The 17,685-nt window shown below is 49.4% G+C and overlaps 3 protein-coding genes and 2 non-coding genes across 6 annotated transcripts; 4 read left to right on the top strand and 1 right to left on the bottom strand.

The window, feature by feature from the left end:
* Positions 1 to 6: 6 nt before the first annotated feature.
* On the top strand, positions 7 to 9,082 carry POLDIP2 (DNA polymerase delta interacting protein 2). Its single transcript, XM_010721879.2, has 11 exons — positions 7 to 11; positions 684 to 765; positions 1,385 to 1,482; positions 1,880 to 1,976; positions 2,393 to 2,468; positions 3,065 to 3,172; positions 3,349 to 3,485; positions 4,490 to 4,516; positions 4,702 to 4,827; positions 5,249 to 5,328; positions 6,754 to 9,082. Exons 6-11 carry the CDS (start codon positions 3,154 to 3,156, stop codon positions 6,866 to 6,868), a joined length of 504 nt encoding a protein of 167 aa, XP_010720181.2. The 5' UTR covers positions 7 to 11; positions 684 to 765; positions 1,385 to 1,482; positions 1,880 to 1,976; positions 2,393 to 2,468; positions 3,065 to 3,153; the 3' UTR covers positions 6,869 to 9,082.
* Positions 9,083 to 9,220: 138 nt separating this feature from the next.
* On the top strand, positions 9,221 to 15,353 carry TSR1 (TSR1 ribosome maturation factor). Its single transcript, XM_010721717.3, is given in 16 exon segments — positions 9,221 to 9,378; positions 9,458 to 9,561; positions 9,753 to 9,969; positions 10,047 to 10,181; positions 10,694 to 11,053; positions 11,056 to 11,120; positions 11,436 to 11,595; positions 11,943 to 12,103; positions 12,389 to 12,591; positions 12,894 to 13,056; positions 13,162 to 13,272; positions 13,625 to 13,757; positions 14,166 to 14,282; positions 14,572 to 14,712; positions 14,824 to 14,898; positions 14,990 to 15,353. Coding segments are annotated over 16 exon segments (2,424 nt in total). The 5' UTR covers positions 9,221 to 9,278; the 3' UTR covers positions 15,169 to 15,353.
* On the top strand, positions 12,661 to 12,753 carry LOC116217370. Its single transcript, XR_004161827.1, has one exon. It is a non-coding gene; the product is annotated as a small nucleolar RNA SNORD91 family (small nucleolar RNA).
* On the top strand, positions 13,808 to 13,900 carry LOC116217369. The gene has a single exon (XR_004161826.1). It is a non-coding gene; the product is annotated as a small nucleolar RNA SNORD91 family (small nucleolar RNA).
* Positions 15,303 to 17,679, bottom strand: SRR (serine racemase). 2 transcript variants are annotated; one of them, XM_010721718.2, is made up of 7 exons: positions 17,551 to 17,679; positions 17,344 to 17,479; positions 17,026 to 17,129; positions 16,822 to 16,941; positions 16,682 to 16,756; positions 16,283 to 16,492; positions 15,303 to 16,008 (listed from the first exon to the last, which is right to left on the bottom strand). In XM_010721718.2, exons 1-7 carry the CDS (start codon positions 17,671 to 17,673, stop codon positions 15,811 to 15,813), a joined length of 966 nt encoding a protein of 321 aa, XP_010720020.1. In that variant the 5' UTR covers positions 17,674 to 17,679; the 3' UTR covers positions 15,303 to 15,810. The 2 variants fall into 2 exon arrangements, with proteins under 2 accessions (XP_010720020.1, XP_019477426.1); XM_019621881.2 differs by lacking the exon at positions 17,551 to 17,679 and having other exon boundaries at positions 17,026 to 17,239; positions 17,344 to 17,433.
* Between the last annotated feature and the right edge of the window lie 6 nt (positions 17,680 to 17,685).

Below are 17,685 nucleotides of genomic sequence, written 5' to 3'. Positions count from 1 at the left end.
CTCTCGTCGCGGTGAGGCCTGTGAGGGGCGGGAGTGACGGCGGGGTTCGGGTGGGTCGGAGAGTATTGGGGCGTGTGAGGTGTTTTTGGGGTGCGCGGGGGGGTATTGGGGCGGTTCAGGGGGTGTTCAGGTGGTTGAGGGGGTTTTGGGGCGCGTGAGGGGGTGTTGGAGTGGGTCTGGGGGTGTTAAAGTGGTTGAGGAGTTGTTGGGGCGGGTGAAGGGCTGTCGATGTGGTTGGATTTGTGAGGGGGTGTTGGTGGGTCAGGTTTCTTGGTGTATTTGAGGAGTGTTGGGGTGAATGAGGGGGTATTGGGGTGGGTGACGGGGTATCGGAATGGGGCTAGGAGGTTTTGGGTTGCATCAGATGTTTTTGGGATGCGTGGGGTTGTTTGGGATGTGCTAGGGCTTAAGGGAGGGGCATTCAGTTGAGTCAGGGACCTAGGGGTAAGTGGAGGATGTTGGAGTGCTTGGAGCGGGGTTGTTGGGAGACTGGGAGTGACTGGAAAAGGGAGGGAGGTCTGGGGGGGGGCAGTGGGGCAGAGGGCAATAGGTGCTCATGGGAATGTGTGAGGTACAGGGAGGGGGCTCTGGTGCTATGCATAGTGCTCCCAGCTCTGGGCACGCTGCCCAGCATGCCCCGTGTGCTGCCCTGCACAGCCAGCAAAACTTCTCTCCGCTCCTAGGAACCGTCTGGAGGGCAAAGTGCTGGAGACAGTGGGGGTGTTTGAGGCACCGAAGCAGCATGGCAAATACGAGACGGGCCAGGTGAGCTGTCCTGGGGAGCAGAGCATGGGAAAGAGCTTCTGCTTCTGCCCATCAGAAGGCTGTGGCATAGCAGTGGAAGGCCAGAAGTGTCACAGTTTGGTGTTTCTTGTGCCTGCTGTGTTGGCAGTTTGTCAGTCATCTGACAGTAGCAAGGTGATAAGAATCTGCAACATGACACGTCTGTTCATACAGTGGTATTTGCTCTCCAGTTTTAATTTGTTTTCTCCCTTTAGCAGCAAAAGGGAAAACTGCTGAATCTGAGAAATAGCTAAACTTCTCATTTCTGCATATATGACTCTCACATGTTTCTGTGTTTTGAGCAGTTCTTCCATCCCTCTCTCCTTTCTGCACTTCTTTTGATCCACTGCTTTATTACTGGTTTAACCATTTGTTTTATGGGATAGAGGCAACACAAACTGGTACTCGTTTCACGTTATGTTCCCCCGTGTTTCTGCTGCAGTGATTGTCCTGTATTCCCATGTAACAAATTCTACTTTAGTTAACAGATATTTTCTTCTTTTGATACTTTCCAAAAGAGGCCTCATGGGTTTGTATTTTCTGTTGTGTGAAAAGAGTGAAGTTTGCTGTGTGTTCAAATGCAACTATTTGTTCCTTTCAGCTATTTCTTCACAGTGTGTTTGGCTATCGAGGAATAGTTCTGTTTCCCTGGCAAGCTAGGCTCTATGATCGAGATGTTGCTTCTCCTGTCACAGAAAAGTAAGGATTCTTTATAGTTTATACAGCTATATTGGCACTTATTAGCAAGTTTCTTGCTTGAAGCAATGAGAACATTAGTATGCTTCTGTTTTATATGAGGGTAAACTGGAATAGATGTGCTCAAACAAGATACTGCATTAATTTTCTGTTAATTAGAGGCAGGATGATGTAAGAACGAAGGAAGAGAGCGTGTGTGTGAGAGTGAGAAGTTTAAAATGGAATTGAATGACTGCAGACTGTGCAATGTATTTTAAGAGCTAATTGTTATGAATGTGCTCGGTCCTGGTGACAGCAGTTTGCTGCCATCCTGAAGTGAACTCCTTCCCCTTCTGAGCACTAGATGCAGCAGGGGTTGGTGAGCACACACTGGAGCTCAGCCTTCTGCTTTTCTGTTTAGGAGCGAGAATGTAGCAGGCCATGGTTCCAAAGAGGTCAAGGGCAAAACACATACTTACTATCAGGTGCTAATAGATGCTCGGGATTGTCCACATATAGTAAGTAACCAATATAATCTTGGTATTGAAATGAAGGTGTCTTCTCCAATGTGAATGCTTTTCTTCCAGTGGCTATAAATCTATGTAGTTGCTGTTCATCAAGTCATAATTTCCCTGAAGAAAGTATCCTGGAATGTCATGTGACAGTTTTCTGGATTGTTTTTCCCTTTTCTAACCTTATTTCCTCATCCTTTTGGTGTTTCTATTTTGTTATACGTAGGCAATTGTGAATGTGAGTTGCAGCACCGAGAATGTTTTTGAATTGAGTGAAGAATTAGTCTAGAAATATTAGGAGGTGAATTGGTCAAATAAAACAATTGTAAAACACTTCAGGAAGAACAGTAGTAAACTGAAATGTAACTGGAAACTGACCCACAAAAATCTGCACTGAAAGACATAAACCTTCCTTTTCTCAGTCCCAGAGGTCGCAGACAGAAGCAGTGACGTTCCTGGCAAATCACGATGACAGCAGAGCCCTCTATGCCATACCAGGTTAGTAAGATGCACTTCTGTCTTCTGTGGAGATGTGATTACTCGTGAAATGAGCTCAAAAAACTCACAGAGAGCCAGCTGCTACCAGTGAAGCAGCACTGCGTGTAGGACAGTGCTGTAGTAGAACTGTTTGTGGTGTAGGGCCCTGCTAGAAACCACAGAATGACTAAAATATGTGAAGCCCTTTTGCACAGATAGAAGTTTGTCAGACTCTGTGATAAAGGCATGGCTGCTCAGAGCTGCTGAGGCATAGATCCCATATGCATACTCTGTTGCATACAGGCCATTCTGCTTTATTACCAGGACCATTGGATCTCCTTTTGTCCTATGTGTTTCCTGTCCAAACGCCTTTTGTGACTGTACAGTCACTTTGCAGCTCCTATCTAGAATTCACCCTGTGGAGAAATCTCACAGCAGAATGCTGCCAAGGTTATTGGTAGCCCATTTCCTCCCATCTTACTTGCAATCATAGTTTTGGCGTTGGTTTCTGTTGCCAAAATCCTTTTCTTCTTGCATGTGTAATCTGTTTCACTGTCGGGACTTCTGCAGTAGAGAGCTGCTCAGATGTTCAATGGCTTTGGGGGTTTCTTTTTCAGGTTTAGACTATGTAAGCCATGAAGATATCCTTCCCTACAGCTCCACTGATCAAGTGCCCATACAGCATGAGCTCTTTGAGAGATTTCTCATGTATGACCAAACAAAAGGTAATTTTTGGCCTCATTGTGTTGTATTTACAATATCTAGAATCCATCCATCATCTTGGATACAGTATAAAACTTACGGTCTGGTGTGGATTTTTGTTACACTAAAGCTTCTTTTAAGTTATTTTCGTGACTGTGTTGATACAGTATACTTAAGTATACTCCTTCCCTGCTTGCAGTTCCACCTTTTGTAGCAAGGGATACACTTTGTGCATGGCAGGAAAAGAACCACCCCTGGTTAGAGCTCTCTGATGTGCACCGAGAAACCACAGAGAACATTCGAGTCACAGTCATCCCTTTCTATATGGGCATGAGGGTAGGTCTGTGTTACATCTTGCTGTGTTAGTTCTGTGATCTATTTAACTTGTATGTCTTTGTTTTGTTTTGTTTTGTTTTCCTAAGGCCTGCTTACTGACTGAAAGTACTTTTTGCTTACTGGAGAAATTACTTTTTGAACCCATTTGCAATTTCATTGTCCAGCTTATGTATGAGCATGAAACTGCTTTGTCATAACTCCTTGGGGAATAACTCCTGTGCTTGGATTTCTGTTGTTATTTGTTGGATAGGAGATACCCTGGACTTTCCTGCAGAACACTGTCAGGAAGATATTTAGGAATGCTTATATATTTATCCTTCACTGTACCAGAAAACAGTGGGGCATGTGTGTAATGTTACTCCAGCAGACGTCTTTGGTGCCACAAACCTGTTATCCAGCAGTGAGGTGCTGTGGGTGTTGACCTCTGTATCCTATCTCTAATGGAGGTTAGAACCCTCTGGATTTAATATACAACCATTTACTCTTCATAGTGTAGCACCTTGACGTGGACCATTCGAGACAATAAGGCTGTAAGAGCCTTCTACGTGGGAGAGCCAGAAATTACAGTGGCAGTTTGATTTCTGAGTCTGGAGGAGTACAGCTGTTGGGGAGCTGTGCTGTGAATGCTCTCGTTTGAAATTGCAGCTTCCATGGGGTCCAGCTGATTTTTGCCCTAACCTTGTCAGAAAAACAAGTGCCTGAAGGCAAGGAAATGGGTGTTTCTGGATCTGTAAAGTGTGTGTAATTAACATGGAGATCAACTCTCTCTGTAGTCATGAGATCCTTACAAATCTCCCACCTCATGACTGTGTCTAGAGCAGGGCCAGTGCCAGGCAGCAACTGATGGACTGCTTTGGAGAGCAGCTGTCTGTGCTCACGTGAGTTGTCTGCATCACGCTGGCATGGAGAGAGAGCTCCTGTGCTTGTGCTGTGCTGACAGCTGAAGAGGTTTTGGCACTGAGCGTTGAAGGGCAGCTGCTAAAGTCTTTTGTTTCTCTTGACAGGAAGCCCAGAATTCCCATGTCTACTGGGTAAGTGCCTTTTATTTTGCGGAGCAGCTAAAGGGAAGGAGTTTATTTGCTGTGGCATCATTGCTGTGTGATAAACTCTGAGGGAGAGTAGCCCTTGCCTGGCAGCTGTTTCCCAGTATTGGCTATGAGTTATCAATTATTTGCAGCTGATTCTGGTTCTTGATGACAGTTTTTCTTCTGTCCAGTGGCGCTACTGTATTCGCTTGGAGAACCTTGACAGTGAAGTGGTACAGCTCCGAGAAAGGCACTGGAGGATATTCAGCTTATCTGGCACCCTGGAAACAGTCCGAGGCCGTGGTGTTGTTGGAAGGGTAGGTATTGTGCAGCTGGATTGATTGCCAGTGAATTGCTTAGTGGGCAATAGAAGTAGAATAGGAAACAGGAATGGAAGAAAAAACAAAACAAAACAAAAACAAACATACAAACTTTTTATGTGATGCTTGTATGTGTGAACTGAAACTTCACACAGAATGTTCCTAAATTACTGACATTGGGAAAACTGGACTAATACATGAGACTGGTGTTACTCTCTGGGTGTTTTGTTTTCCACGGAGTTGGGAGTGATGCCGAGCGTTAAGAAACAGAAAAGAGGAACTGGTGCCAAATAACATTTTTGAAGGTTGTGTATGCATCTCTGGTTTTCTTCTTGGTGTGTAAATTTCCTGTTGACACGTGTCTGTGGAGGAACCATAAGATCCTTTGCTGATGTAGAGTGGCCTCTTGTTTTCTCAGGAGCCAGTGTTATCCAAAGAACAACCAGCATTTCAGTACAGCAGTCACGTCTCCCTGCAGGCATCCAGTGGTCACATGTGGTAAGAAACACTTATTGCTGCAGTAGTGGTTTAGATATGGGATCCCACAGCACTCGACTGGGACACGGTTTGCTGTCTGAAGGTGTGGCTTAAAGGTGGGTGGAAGAGAACTGGATGGGATTTGGTAGTTAAGTGGGTCTTTGTATAAGCTTCTTCATAGTAGTAATCCTAGTTAGGGGTAAGAAGATCTGTTGATTTCCTGCACTAAGAAGGCTCTAGGCTAATTTATCCTCCTTCTCTGATCTTTGCTGAACTGGATTTGAAAAGACATGAAGCAGTTTTCTATGAGCTGCTGTACTCAGTTTCCCTTTCAGTCCTTGGCACAAGGCTCCATGCTGGCACTCTCTGGGCAGCAGAGGTGGTGTGCAATGGTGCTCCCTCTTTGGAGGGGGCTGCTCTTTCACTGGGCTTGGATTCTGCTCCTGCAGTGCAGTTCTGTGTTCACAAACAATTGGCACGTGGGGTTACTCCCAGTTTAGGCCAGCTAAGACCTTCAGTTTAACTGGCATCCAGGTTCTCTCTTCTGTAAGGGCAGGTGGGGAAGTGCTCAGCCCGAGTTGTTCTGCTGTATTGCATGGTTAAAGCAGTTTCTTTTTGTTTTGCATTTCAACTAGATTAGTATATCTAGTGTTGTCTCTGGACAATAAATGTGCAGCCACCTCTTGCCTGCTGTGTGACAGGTCTCTGGCTTGTGTTTTTTGAGTAAATCTGTTTCAGATGTTAAGCTGCCTTGAAACTGCCTTTGTCTGAGTTGGGAAAAGCTTAAGAGCAGCTCTTTACCTATAGGCTATACCCTTGTTTGACATATTATGCATTTTTAATTGCCTGAATGTATGCCCTGGGGAATAAAAGTAGTTGTAGTGTTTTTATTTTCCCCTCTTTCATGCATCCTGAAAAGAAGGCAAAGGTTCTGAAGTTCAGGGCAGTGAGAATAATAGGGACGTGGCAAATTGTTTTTGCGTTCGGGAACAGGTAGATTCAGTTCCTCCACACCCTTTCTGAAGGGCAAAGTAGACATAATTTGCAATTGCTTCTGTAATGGGATTTCATATTAACACAGACAACTGCTGGAGCTTCTGCCAAGAAATGCAAATCAGAGTTTACTTGCAATCATTTTGTAAAAATAGTTCAGATGGTTCCATCTCCTCTGGGGTGGGTGTGAGATAAACATTGCTGCAGATGCTTGGAGTGCATTTACCTCCAGGAGGCTCCAATCATGACATCTTTATTCAGGAAATGTGTATTAGAGATGTGATGTAAACTGCCCAGGAGTCTTCCAATAAATGAGTCATCCTGGCAAACAGATGCTGAACCAGCCCCAGTCCCTCTGCAGGACATGGAAGAGCTTGTTTCTTACCGCCTAGCTGATGATTCCTAGCTGTGTCTCTCCCTGGCCTCAGCATGATCTCTACCCTTATTTTGCAGGGGTACTTTTCGATTTGAGAGGCCTGATGGCTCCCACTTTGATGTCCGAATCCCACCCTTTTCTCTGGAAAGCAACAAAGATGAGAAGACCCCCCCCTCCGGCCTGCACTGGTAGAGCAGATTGAGTGCTGAGACCCACAGAGAACTGTGTGTGTTGTAGATCTTTACCTCCCCCCTCATGCTGCAGCCAGGAGAATGGAGCTTTTAAACATTTTAAACATTTCACTTTTAACCATTGTCTAACGAGGAGGGCTCTTTTTTGAACTTTAGTACTGGCTCTCTCGGGCTGCTTGTAAACATAAGCTGTGCTACAATTAACCCTTCCCTTCGTGGCACCTGCTGGGGTTGGACCTGGGCAATGTAGATCTGTGTGGCTGCAGAAGACTGGTCCCCTCGGCAGGCCTGGCCCCTTTCCAATGTGTTGTGAATTCTCTGCAATGTGAGGTTTCTCTAATAAACTGGCCCTTCCAGTTGCAACCAGTCTTCCTTTATAAACTAAGGCCTAGAATTTGCCTCCAGCTCACCCTGGCTTGTTGCTCCTCTTCACCCTTGTGCAAAGCAGAGTCAGCCCAAACTTCTTGCTGCTTCAGAAGGCAGCAAGGAGGATGTCTTAGGGAGAAGAAATGAACTGCTGTACTTCCTGACGAGGCGCAGCCTTCTTGCAATGCTGCTGCTTTCTGGGCTTTAGCCAGCGTGTGGCAGAGCGGCCTGTAAGCTATGCTACTTGCTGTGCGGCTTGCCTGAGCTATGCGCTGAGGGGGTGATGCAAAGCCTGTTTTGTTGGAGAAGAAGCATAGAGGGGGAAAGGTGTGTTTGCAGCTGGTGCTGAGCAGGCAGACACAGTGCCTTTTGAGCGTGCAACACTGAGCTGCATGATGCAATAGTCCAGGGGAGCTGAAGGGCACGTGAACAACAGCCCCCTGTGTCCCGAGGGCTTACCTATCTCTAGCAATACATGATGTAGCTCTGTGTTTTCTTGGCAGTTTTTGCTCTGAGAGGAATACTTTGTTTTACCCAGAAAGCAGCAATGAGGTAGTCCTTGGCTTTTGCTCCTGCTTGCTCATCTCAGTAGGGTGAGATTATTATTATTACTTTTTTTTTTTGGTGGTCTGCACATGGGGCCCTGCCAAACTGCAGGCACAGGTTGGTGAAATATCTATAAGCTTACAGTGCATGGGTTTGTGGGAATTTTGCTTTTACCTGTGAAGGGCCTGGTCTACAGTGCACATCAGGTGTTAATTCTCTTCACCAGCTTCAACTGCTCTCACTAGCTCCAAGGATTGCAGGGATTAGAGACATCAGCCTCTTCTGCTGCCCCTGGATGTCCTAGACCTGGCCCTGCGTGACTTGTAGGGGCAGAGGTAGCCTTGTGATGGGAAACCTAGGTGGAAAAAGTTTCAAACCGTGCTCCTTTCCCTGGTCTTGCATTAATGGCAAGGGATAAATAACTTACAAGACTGTTTTTCCTGCTCCAGAAGTATCCCAGTTACCTCATGTCCTCTTCCCTCCACATTTGGCTCTATATGGCAGTGCCATGTGGTCAGACAGTGGGAGAGACTGCGCTGCCCAGCAGCTAATAAACGCCTGTATAGGGAGAATTAATTACTAATGCTTAAACAGTGTTTATTTGTCACTGGTCTCTTAATTTTGTGACTTCTTTCCTGGCAGGCAGGACATGTGATCTACATTGCTTTTAGAGCTAGAAAGTTTGGACAGCTTGTTTTAGGAGTAGGTAAGGATTGGTAAAGAGCAGCTCTCAGTTGACCCGCCCTCACGCACCACTGTTGTGCTGCTTTCTTTGCAAGAGAAAAGAAGGGAATAACATAGTGCTGGGGGGGGGTCGTAGCTCTTTTTCTTTTTCCTCCTTTGCAATCGTTCAGTGGAGAACAGAGAAGCAGCTGCCCTGCTTCTCGAGTTACTGCCCTTGAGTTACTGACTTCATCTTTTCTGGCAATTGCAACACTATTGTAAATATTTAACCTTAACAGCTCACCTGCTTGTGTTCTGAGGGTGGTGTGGGCCTAATGCTCCCAATAGCACAACCAAGGGCAGTTGTGCTTCTGACAGATGGTGTGGGCCTGGGGGTATGGCAGAACCTCAGCTGTGCCAATCAGTGTGCAGTGCTGCCCGCAGCACACGGGGCTGGGATGGGGAGCACGGAGCGCTGCTGCCCGATCTGTGTGTGGAGCAGGGACAGGAGCAGCCCTGGGCCTGGCTTTGGGGCTCTTCCTTAGTCCCTCTTCCCACACCCAGCGGCTCTCCTGAAAGGGGCTTTCCTCTCCTCTGTAAATATCTGTATAAAGAACTCCTCAATAAAGCGCTGAAGGAACGGCTGGGCGTCCTGCCTGTCATTTTCCCCGCGTGCAGCCCGGTAAATGCCCCGCCATGCTGCACGCCCACCCCTCCCGCCGCCATCTTGAATCCGATCTGTGCTTCGTCGCCTACGCCCCCCCTCACGTCGCCGGAAGTGACGCAAAACTCACGACCGGAAGTGGCGGCGGCGGCGGCGGCGGCGTGAAGGCAGCATGGTGGCGAGCGGCGCGCACCGGCCCGGGCCCTTGAAGCAGCAGAATAAGGCGCATAAAGGCGGGAAGCACCGCAGGACGGCGCAGCGCCGAGCTGGGGGTGAGGCGGGGCGCCCCGTGGGGCTCCTTATCGCGTTCCCGTTGGGCCTTATCGCCGTCTGACCGCTCTCTCTCCGCAGGCCGAGTCTCCGTCAAGGCCCTGCCGCACCGTCGGCTCCGAGATCTGAACAGAGTGGATCGACGGCACCAGGCGCTACAGCTCCGCAGACAGCGCAAGGAGGCGGTGAGGGCTCGGGGGTTCTGGGCCTGGAGTGGGGAACGGCTGGTGGGATGAGGATGTGGGGGTCGCTTTGGGTTTAGAGCTGGCTAAGCCAAGCGTTATAGGGCCGAGCTGTGGAGCTGCAGTCTCGATCAGGGGGGTGGGATAGGGGCTGGGTCAGGGATGGTTTTCACGCCATGAATCTTTGCCCGTAGGTGCTAGCAGAAAAGCGGAGCTTGGGCAGCAGGGATGGGCCCCCACATCTCGTGGTGGTGGTGCCGCTGCACGCCAAGGCTGCAGCACACGATGCCCTCCGCCTGCTGCAGAGCCAAGATTCGGTCGTTGTCCACGTGGATGAGGGAAAAACCGGCAGCTTTGCCATCCTTTGTCCCCGGCTCAAGCAGCGCTGGCGGTTTGTGACGGCGCAGGCAGGTAAGGAAGCATCGTTTGTGTGGGTCTCAGTTCTGTACCCCCCAGCAGCCCCACTAATTGAGGTGTTTTGTATGCAGGGGATCTGCATGCCATCATGGACCTAGCAAAAGTTGCTGACTCCCTCCTTTTTGTCTTGGATCCTGTGGATGGCTGGGACAGCACAGGGGAGCACTGTCTCTCTTGCCTTTTTGCCCAGGGGCTGCCTAGTTACGGTGAGAAGAAAATTCAGAGCTTCTAGAGGGGTACAGGTTGAGTGGGGTGACTGAGGGGGGGCTTACTGTTGCGGTAAGTAGAAGCTCTGTATGTTAATAAGTAATCACAGGCCTATTGGCTGTTCTGTTTCTGAGAGCAGGTCAGGTAAATGCTGTCTTATTCTCCTGGTAGGGCAATGCTGGAGCTCTAGGTTTAAGTCTCAGATGTATGATGATTATTAGTATTGCAATGGTTGTCCATTGTGCAGAGCAAAAGGAGTGAGTTGGTTTCTTACTGAGTTAAATTCCCAGACCTTTATTTCCATGGTCACTTTTAGTCTTAAAATCTTTTATCTAAAGACAGATTTTCTGTCTTTTTTTTTTTTAATGAGAGAAACTGCCTTTGTAACTTGTGTTATCAGACTTTTTTGGTTATTTGAGTTGCAGACATCGAAGTTAGCATTAATGCTTTATGAAAGGGGTATAAGGAGGTTTGTGCTCAGATGGGGAACTCTGTTCTGTGTCCTTTGTAGTTCTTGCTGTCCCAGGGGGCACTGATGTGCCACCAAAGAAGCGGATAGATGCCAAGAAGAAACTCACCAAAGCAATTGAGAAGTGGTTTCCAGAGGTCAAGCTTTTTCCCCTAAACACAGAGCAGGAGTCCTCAGTGCTGCTGAGGCACCTTGCTACCCAGAAGCAGAGGCATCTTGCTTTTCGGGACAGGCGGGCTCACCTGCTTGCCTATGCTGCTGAGTTTGTGCCCAGTCAAGAGAGTGACCAGGTTGGGACCTTGAAGGTGTCTGGTTTTGTCCGAGGACAGACCCTCAATGTGAACAGCTTGGTGCATATTGTGGGGCATGGAGACTTCCAGATGAGCCAGCTGGATGCCCCCCCCGACCTCTCTCTTTGAATCCCAGAGTGGTTAAAGGACAGAAGAGGAGTCAGGACATGGAGGTGCAGGTTTGTGGGAGATCATGGCATTGCTGTGCCCATTAAAACAGTGTTTCTAAACTTTCATTCAGAAAGTACGTTTGGTTATGGGTGGTAAAGGGTGGGGGAAAAAGGGAGTTTTATCAAGAGGGGCAGTAGGTTCTTGTTCTGCTGAGCTGTGGCTCCCTTACAACATAACTGACGTTGACACTGGAGGGAGTTTCTGCTGTTTCTTGGATATTTTCTGGTAGCAAGGGCTGTGGGAGGAGTTGTCCTTGGCTTTAAACTGGTTATTAGTTTCAGATGGATAGTTTTATAGCTGGGGACTCTGCTTTTGCTCTTCAGGAAGACTCTGCAAATGGTACTGATGAGATGGAAGAAGATGTTAAAATCCTGATGAAGGCAGATACAAGCAAACAGGAATCTTTACAGTCAGAAGTCGTTCCTGATCCTATGGAAGGGGAGCAGACGTGGCCAAGTGAAGAAGAACTGCAAGAAGCAGAGGGTGAATAGCAGCAGTATTTCTGTACCTTTTCCTTGTCCCTGTTACAAAGGCTGTCAGAAACCATCTGCTGGTGGGATAGCTGAAGGTGGCTGTGGAGAAACAAGCTAGCTGGGAACCAAGGATTTTTTGTGACTTCTGCTCCAGGTTCCCCTCACCTGATAGCAGGGCTGGCTGGTTTGCCTGACATCAGGGTTACATTTTAGCTGCCTTTCCTAGGCTTTGACAAATTCTGTTCTGGGAAATAGTGACTCTGGGCTTTAGGGGTGGGCTTGGTTCTTCTGGTGTAAATGCTGCTGAGCAAAAGGAGATTTTGTACCTATATTAACCATTGCTGGGAATTCCCACAGCATCTCAGAAGGAGAACAAAAGGGTGGTGAAGGTCCCCAAAGGTACGTCGAAGTACCAGGCTGCGTGGATTGTTGATGATGGAGAAGAAGGCAGTGAGGAAGAAGAAGACGATGAAGATGATGATTTTGGTGATGATATGATGGAAGAGGCAGTTTCCCAGGTAACCCTTAAGAGCTGATACTGCAATTGATCTTCTGGATACTGTTGTATATCCTAGCTCAGTCCTGTCCTCATAGCTTTCCCTGTGCAAGAACACAACACTGAGATAAGACTTGCTTGGATTTCCACTGTTAAGCCTCTCACATCTATCCTGTTACTTCTGGTCTGCTATACCAAAATGGGGGGCTGTGTTGTAGCTTGGGCTATGAATCACACTTGCAAATACATACGGGATTTGCAGTGCTGCAGAGACGTAACAGAGTGCATGTACTCTCCTATGTGTCAGGAGGGAGAAAGCAGTGGGGAGGAAGAAGAGCTTGCAGAGGAGGAATGTGAGACCATGACCGTGTCTGAGTGCATGCGGGATGACCAGTATGATGAGAAGGTGGAGGAAGATGAACAGATGCTGGAGAAATACAAACAGGAAAGAATGGATGAGATGTTTCCAGATGAGGTGGACACACCACGTGATGTGCCTGCCAGAGTCCGGTAAGAAATGACATGCAGTGATGGGAGAGGAGCTGGAAGGGGTTCTTCTCTCTGGTTTGTTGAGGTAGGGCAGGAAGCCTGTGATGTCCTAGCCATGATGTCTGAACCTGACTGAAGGACTCTTCTGAAGATGAACCCTTAGGCTCTGAGGCTTCCAGGGGAGATACTAGCTGAGGAATTGTGCCACTCCCTGGGGCAGAAAGAACATCCTGAGCTGGGAGAGAGAGGAGAAAGGCGAAGTCCTAGCATTAGTCCTTGTGGATTTGTGAATCAATTTGTCTTTCCTGTTGTCTGTCCTTAAGGTTCCAGAAGTACCGAGGGCTCAAGAGCTTCAGGACTTCTCCATGGGACCCTAAAGAGAATCTCCCAAGGGACTATGCAAGGATTTACCAGTTCCAGGACTTCTCCCGAACCAGAAAGCACCTCTTCCGGCAAATAGAGAAAGAGGAGACGGAAGGAGCTTCGGTAACTCCACTTGATGCTGTTCTTGCTTCCCTCTCTAATCCTGGACTTGTATCTGTCCTTTTTTCCTACTGCAAGAAGTATTCACAACTGATGCTCTGTTGGCAGGTTGGCTGGTATGTTACACTGCATGTCTGCAATGTCCCCGTGTCAGTGATGGAGAGCTTCAAAGAAGGGAGGCCACTAGTCCTGTTCTCACTGCTTCCCCATGAACAGAAGGTGACTAAGTTTGGCTCTGCTGATTCCCTGTATGTGTGCAGCTCTTCATGTGATTCCCCTGATGCTGCATGGGTTGGAGAGGTTTTGGCTGCAGAAGGTTTGGACTAAGATTTCCACGCACTGCTTGCATTTTGAAACAAGATCTTCCTTTGGTCAGAGCAGCCTGAAGCTTCCAGAGGTGTTCAGACCAGAGCATCTGAGTCTGGCTGGTTTGCACTGATGACCAGCAGTCACCTGGGAAGCCAAAGTGAAGGGAATTTGTGCTTGTTGCAATGTTTGTTTTCTGCTCTTGATGTTATTTGCCAGCCCTGCTGTCAGCGTCTCGCAGCTGAGAGCTGTGTCTCTCCTGCAGATGTCTGTGTTGAATTTCCTGGTGCGGCGGCATCCAAGCAACAGTGATCCAGTGAGAGCAAAGGAGGAGCTGATCTTCCACTGTGGGTTCAGGCGCTTCCGAGCTTCCCCGTTGTTCTCCCAGCACACATCAGGTTTGTGAGGGGACTGACCAGGAAGTGGAAGTGGGGCCAGGGTTTCTAGGGCAGGAAGCCTGTGATGTCTTAGCCACAATGTCTGAACCTGGCTGAAGGATTCTTCTGAAGACACACACCTGGGCGCTGAGGCTTCCAGGAGAGGCACTAAAAAATGGAGAGTGGGAGTGCTTGGGCAGCATGGTTTTCTGGTTCTGGCAAGGTAGTGACAAGTTCCATGCAGTGAGCTGGCAGCTCAGAGGATCACATTCATTCCCAGATACTCTGTGCCAGTAGGGAAGTGCTGTGTGTAGCCTGCTATCTTTCAATACAGAGCCACTTTACTAGGAAAGAAGGAATTCAGTGGGGTTTCTCAGAGCTCTGAGGACTTTTGTTGGACTGAACTTGATCGCTGCTGTTCTCTCCTAGCTGATAAGCACAAGCTGGAGCGTTTTCTGCGCCCGGATACTGCCCTGGTGGTGACTGTTTACGCTCCCATCACTTTCCCACCTGCCTCAGTGCTTGTTTTTAAACAGAGAAGTAATGGTAAGTTGGATTAGTGCTGGGAGCGTGTTAAGAAATAAATGTTAGCAGGCTTTTCTTATACTTTACCAAGAGTGCATCTATTCATAAAGTATGACTTGAAAAAAGAAAAATACATGCTGTTTGAGAAAATTAACTGCTTTCCTTCTCTGTTACCACTGGCACCTTTCGTCCTGCTGAGGGGCTGCTCTGGACCTTGACCCATTTGGTGAAGGGTGTTGTGGTGAGGGAGGTGGTAACGGAGTTGCATTTGGTCATGCTACCCTGGTGTGTTAATTAATCTATCTTGCAGGAATGCACGACCTCATTGCTACGGGTTCTCTGCTGGCTGTGGACCCAGACAGAATCATTATCAAGCGGCTCGTGCTCAGTGGTCATCCTTTCAAGATCTTTACCAAGGCAGCTGTGGTGCGATACATGTTCTTTAACAGAGGTATGGCCTGTCTATGCAGTGGGAAGAGGAGATGTGGAAGCAGAACAACTGTGCCTTGTGTTTCTGTGGCAAAGCCTGTTGCTTACGTGCCGTTTGTGTTTTGCTCTCCAGAGGACGTGATGTGGTTTAAACCAGTGGAGCTAAGGACAAAATGGGGTCGTAGAGGGCATATAAAAGAGCCATTAGGTAGGTTTGGTTCTGTGTTTGTTACGGTGAACAGTATGTGGTTTTCCTGGGCAGGAGTGACAGCTAATGGCCTCTTCTGCTCTCTGCCTAGGGACCCATGGTCACATGAAGTGCCACTTTGATGGACAGCTGAAGTCCCAGGACACCGTGCTGCTGAACCTCTACAAGCGTGTTTATCCTAAATGGACTTATGACCCCTACGTTCCAGAGCCTGTACCGTGGGTGAGGAGTGAGAGTGCACTGCCAGGGCAAGAGGTGGAAATGGAATAAGCCTCCAGGCACAGTGCTAATGCAGTTTGTGCCTCTCCGGCTGCTTTCTCAGCCTAAGCACACCCTGCACACTGATGTCCTGAACATATCAGTGCTAGGGTTTGTACTGGAGCAGCTGTCTCAACAGTTGGTGCTTAGGATTGACTACAGTTATTTATTTTAATGGAAATGTTTTTCAAAAAATATTTAAGTCTCTAAGTCTTGGTGGTGGCCAGCTGTAGAGGCTAAATGGGAATCTGTTAGCACCTTGCTGTTCTGTGAGCCCTATGGCTTGCTGGGGCTTTTGTCTTGCTCTGCTGCAGCAGTAGGTGAGAGGATTTTGCTGTATCAGACAGGAGTTTGTTGGCAGCTGCTGATGACTGAGAAAGGTGAAACAGCAGCTGGGCAGTGGCTGAGTGCAGTCTGCTTCAAGGTCTGTTCCAGAGCAGGATGGCTGGGAAGGGAAGAAGCAGCAGTGCTTTGCTTTCAGGCTCCCTGTAGTCACCCTTTGCTTTGTAAGCAAGTGATTCCGGGCTGTAGAGACCACCTCCATCTTTCCTTATCCCTTCACAGAAGCTTTCAAACCTCTGGGGTTGTTCATCTGGTTTTTAGTATCGTAAAATTCAAAGCCAGGTTCCTGCCACTGGATGCGCTCTTCTGTTCTCAGTCTCCATCCCCAGGGAGGTCTGTGAGCCAGGTCAGGGAGCTCAGGTCCACGTTTCCTCCACACAGCACGATGCAAACATTCTCCACCTCCCGGGGGACTGCCTGGAACTGCTCTGAGAGCACGGCTGCAACTCCCACACCCGCTGTTGGCTCAATCAGCAGCTTCATCCTTTCCCACACCAACCGTGTGGCTCGCTGTTGGGACAGAACAGCAGCTGTCATCCCAGCAGCAACTACGTGCTCCTCTAGGGCTACGGGGGGCACTGCATGTGCATCTGGCTCTGCAGCACTTTGGGGAGGGAGAGCAGAGTTTCCGCCAGCTCCTTCCAGCTGGAAAGAGTGTTGGTGTTTGCACAGCTGCTGTGGTGTGCAGGGTTTGCCCTGAGAGAGTGCAGGGATGAGAATGGAGGAACAGAGCTTGGATGGAGCCAGCTGGCAGCTACTGGGAGGAGAGGCAGAGAGTGCTTACCTTGATTTCTTCCTCTGAGACAGTCAGAACATCGTCGACCAAATCCCTGATGATGGGCCATGTGTTTTCTCCAATGCTGGTTTTAACTGCATCAGCGATGGTGACTGGGGTGTGTCGGTTGGGGGTCAGTTCCCCTCTCAGCTTGGACTGGTAGCAGTCATCTGCATTGCGGGGTTCAGCAGCAAACACTTTCACATCTGGTCTCAATGCCTGCAGAGAGTAGGAGAGTCACTGGGTTGCTTTGAGTACCTGCGCTGTGTTGCTGTGCTTGCAGAGGGCTGTGGTGCACACCCCCAGGCAACCCGGATTTCTGTTCTTAGAGACAAGTTGCTACCTGCCTTGGGCGCCCTGACAAAGGTGGAGATACAACCATCATCTCTAAGCTGTGCTGTTACTTACCTTGATGGCCACTGCTATTCCTGCAATCATTCCTCCGCCCCCAACAGGAACCACCAGTGCATTCACCTCTGGTGCCTGTGCAGAAAAGAAACGTGAGCATTTCTATAGCAGCTCTGTACCCTCGTGCTCCATCCCCTCACCTGCTCCAGCACTTCCAGGGCAATAGTTCCCTGCCCTGCGATCACGGCTGGCTCCTGGTTGGGGTGCACCATGACTCCTCCTGTCTCTTGGACCACCCGTGCAGCTGTCTCTGCTCTGGACTAAAGGCAAAGCACAGCAGTCGGCCCAGCAGGGTGGGAAGACGTGTCCTCAGCTTTCTCCCCTTCCCCCCCCTCATTCCTTACCTCATCACTGGACTCGCACGGCACCAGCGTGGCCCCATAGGCACGGATGGCAGCTTGCTTACAGCGCGGGGCTGTGCGGGGCACCACGATGTAGGCAGGAATGCCTGTTGGGACAGCGAGAGTTGCGGGAGGGAATTTGCATGCTGCACCAGGGGAATGGAGCTTGGGCTGTGCCGTGCCTGGAGAAGGGAGAGCCCTCCTGCTGCTGCTAGGGCTGGGGCCGGTAGTGGAGCGGAGTTAAGCGTGCTGCTGTCTGCCCCGCACGGAGACGCGTCACATCGCGCGCTCTGCGCGTTAACCTTTCCCCCCACGCGTTACCTTCATCCCGGGCCGCACAGGCGAGCGCCTGCCCGTGGTTCCCGCTGCTGTGTGTCACTACGGCTCGGGGCCGCTCCCGCCCCGCTTTCTCCGCCTCCTCCACGAGGCTCCTGACCGCGTTCAGCGCCCCGCGGATCTGCAATAAGACGCGCCGCTGGGATCCGCTCCCCTCCCCCGGCGCCCCGGCACGGCCCCGTCCCCTCACACCTTAAAGGAGCCGGTGCGCTGGAAGAGCTCGCACTTGAAGAGCAGCCTGCGGCCGGCCAGCCGCTGCAGGGACTCGCAAGTCAGCACGGGCGTGCGCCGCACGCGGCCCCGCAGCCGCCCCATCGCCAACCCCAC

The sequence above is a fragment of the Meleagris gallopavo genome, chromosome 21 (assembly GCF_000146605.3).
Source record: "Meleagris gallopavo isolate NT-WF06-2002-E0010 breed Aviagen turkey brand Nicholas breeding stock chromosome 21, Turkey_5.1, whole genome shotgun sequence".
In the NCBI taxonomy this organism is placed as follows: Eukaryota; Metazoa; Chordata; class Aves; order Galliformes; family Phasianidae; genus Meleagris; species Meleagris gallopavo.
This window is presented reverse-complemented; position numbering and strand designations above follow the sequence as displayed.

Bases quoted from the DNA above. Each gene is read 5' to 3' on its own strand.
- POLDIP2 (XM_010721879.2), top strand. The intron at 3,486-4,489 runs GTAGGTCTGTGT...TTCTCTTGACAG, and splicing joins CTTTCTATATGGGCATGAGG to GAAGCCCAGAATTCCCATGT. The intron at 4,828-5,248 runs GTAGGTATTGTG...TTGTTTTCTCAG, and splicing joins GCCGTGGTGTTGTTGGAAGG to GAGCCAGTGTTATCCAAAGA.
- SRR (XM_010721718.2), bottom strand. From the start codon at position 17,673: ATGGGGCGGCTGCGGGGCCGCGTGCGGCGCACGCCCGTGCTGACTTGC. The intron at 17,130-17,343 runs GTAACGCGTGGG...CTGTCCCAACAG, and splicing joins CTGTGCGGCCCGGGATGAAG to GCATTCCTGCCTACATCGTG. The intron at 16,493-16,681 runs GTAAGTAACAGC...TACTCTCTGCAG, and splicing joins GAATAGCAGTGGCCATCAAG to GCATTGAGACCAGATGTGAA.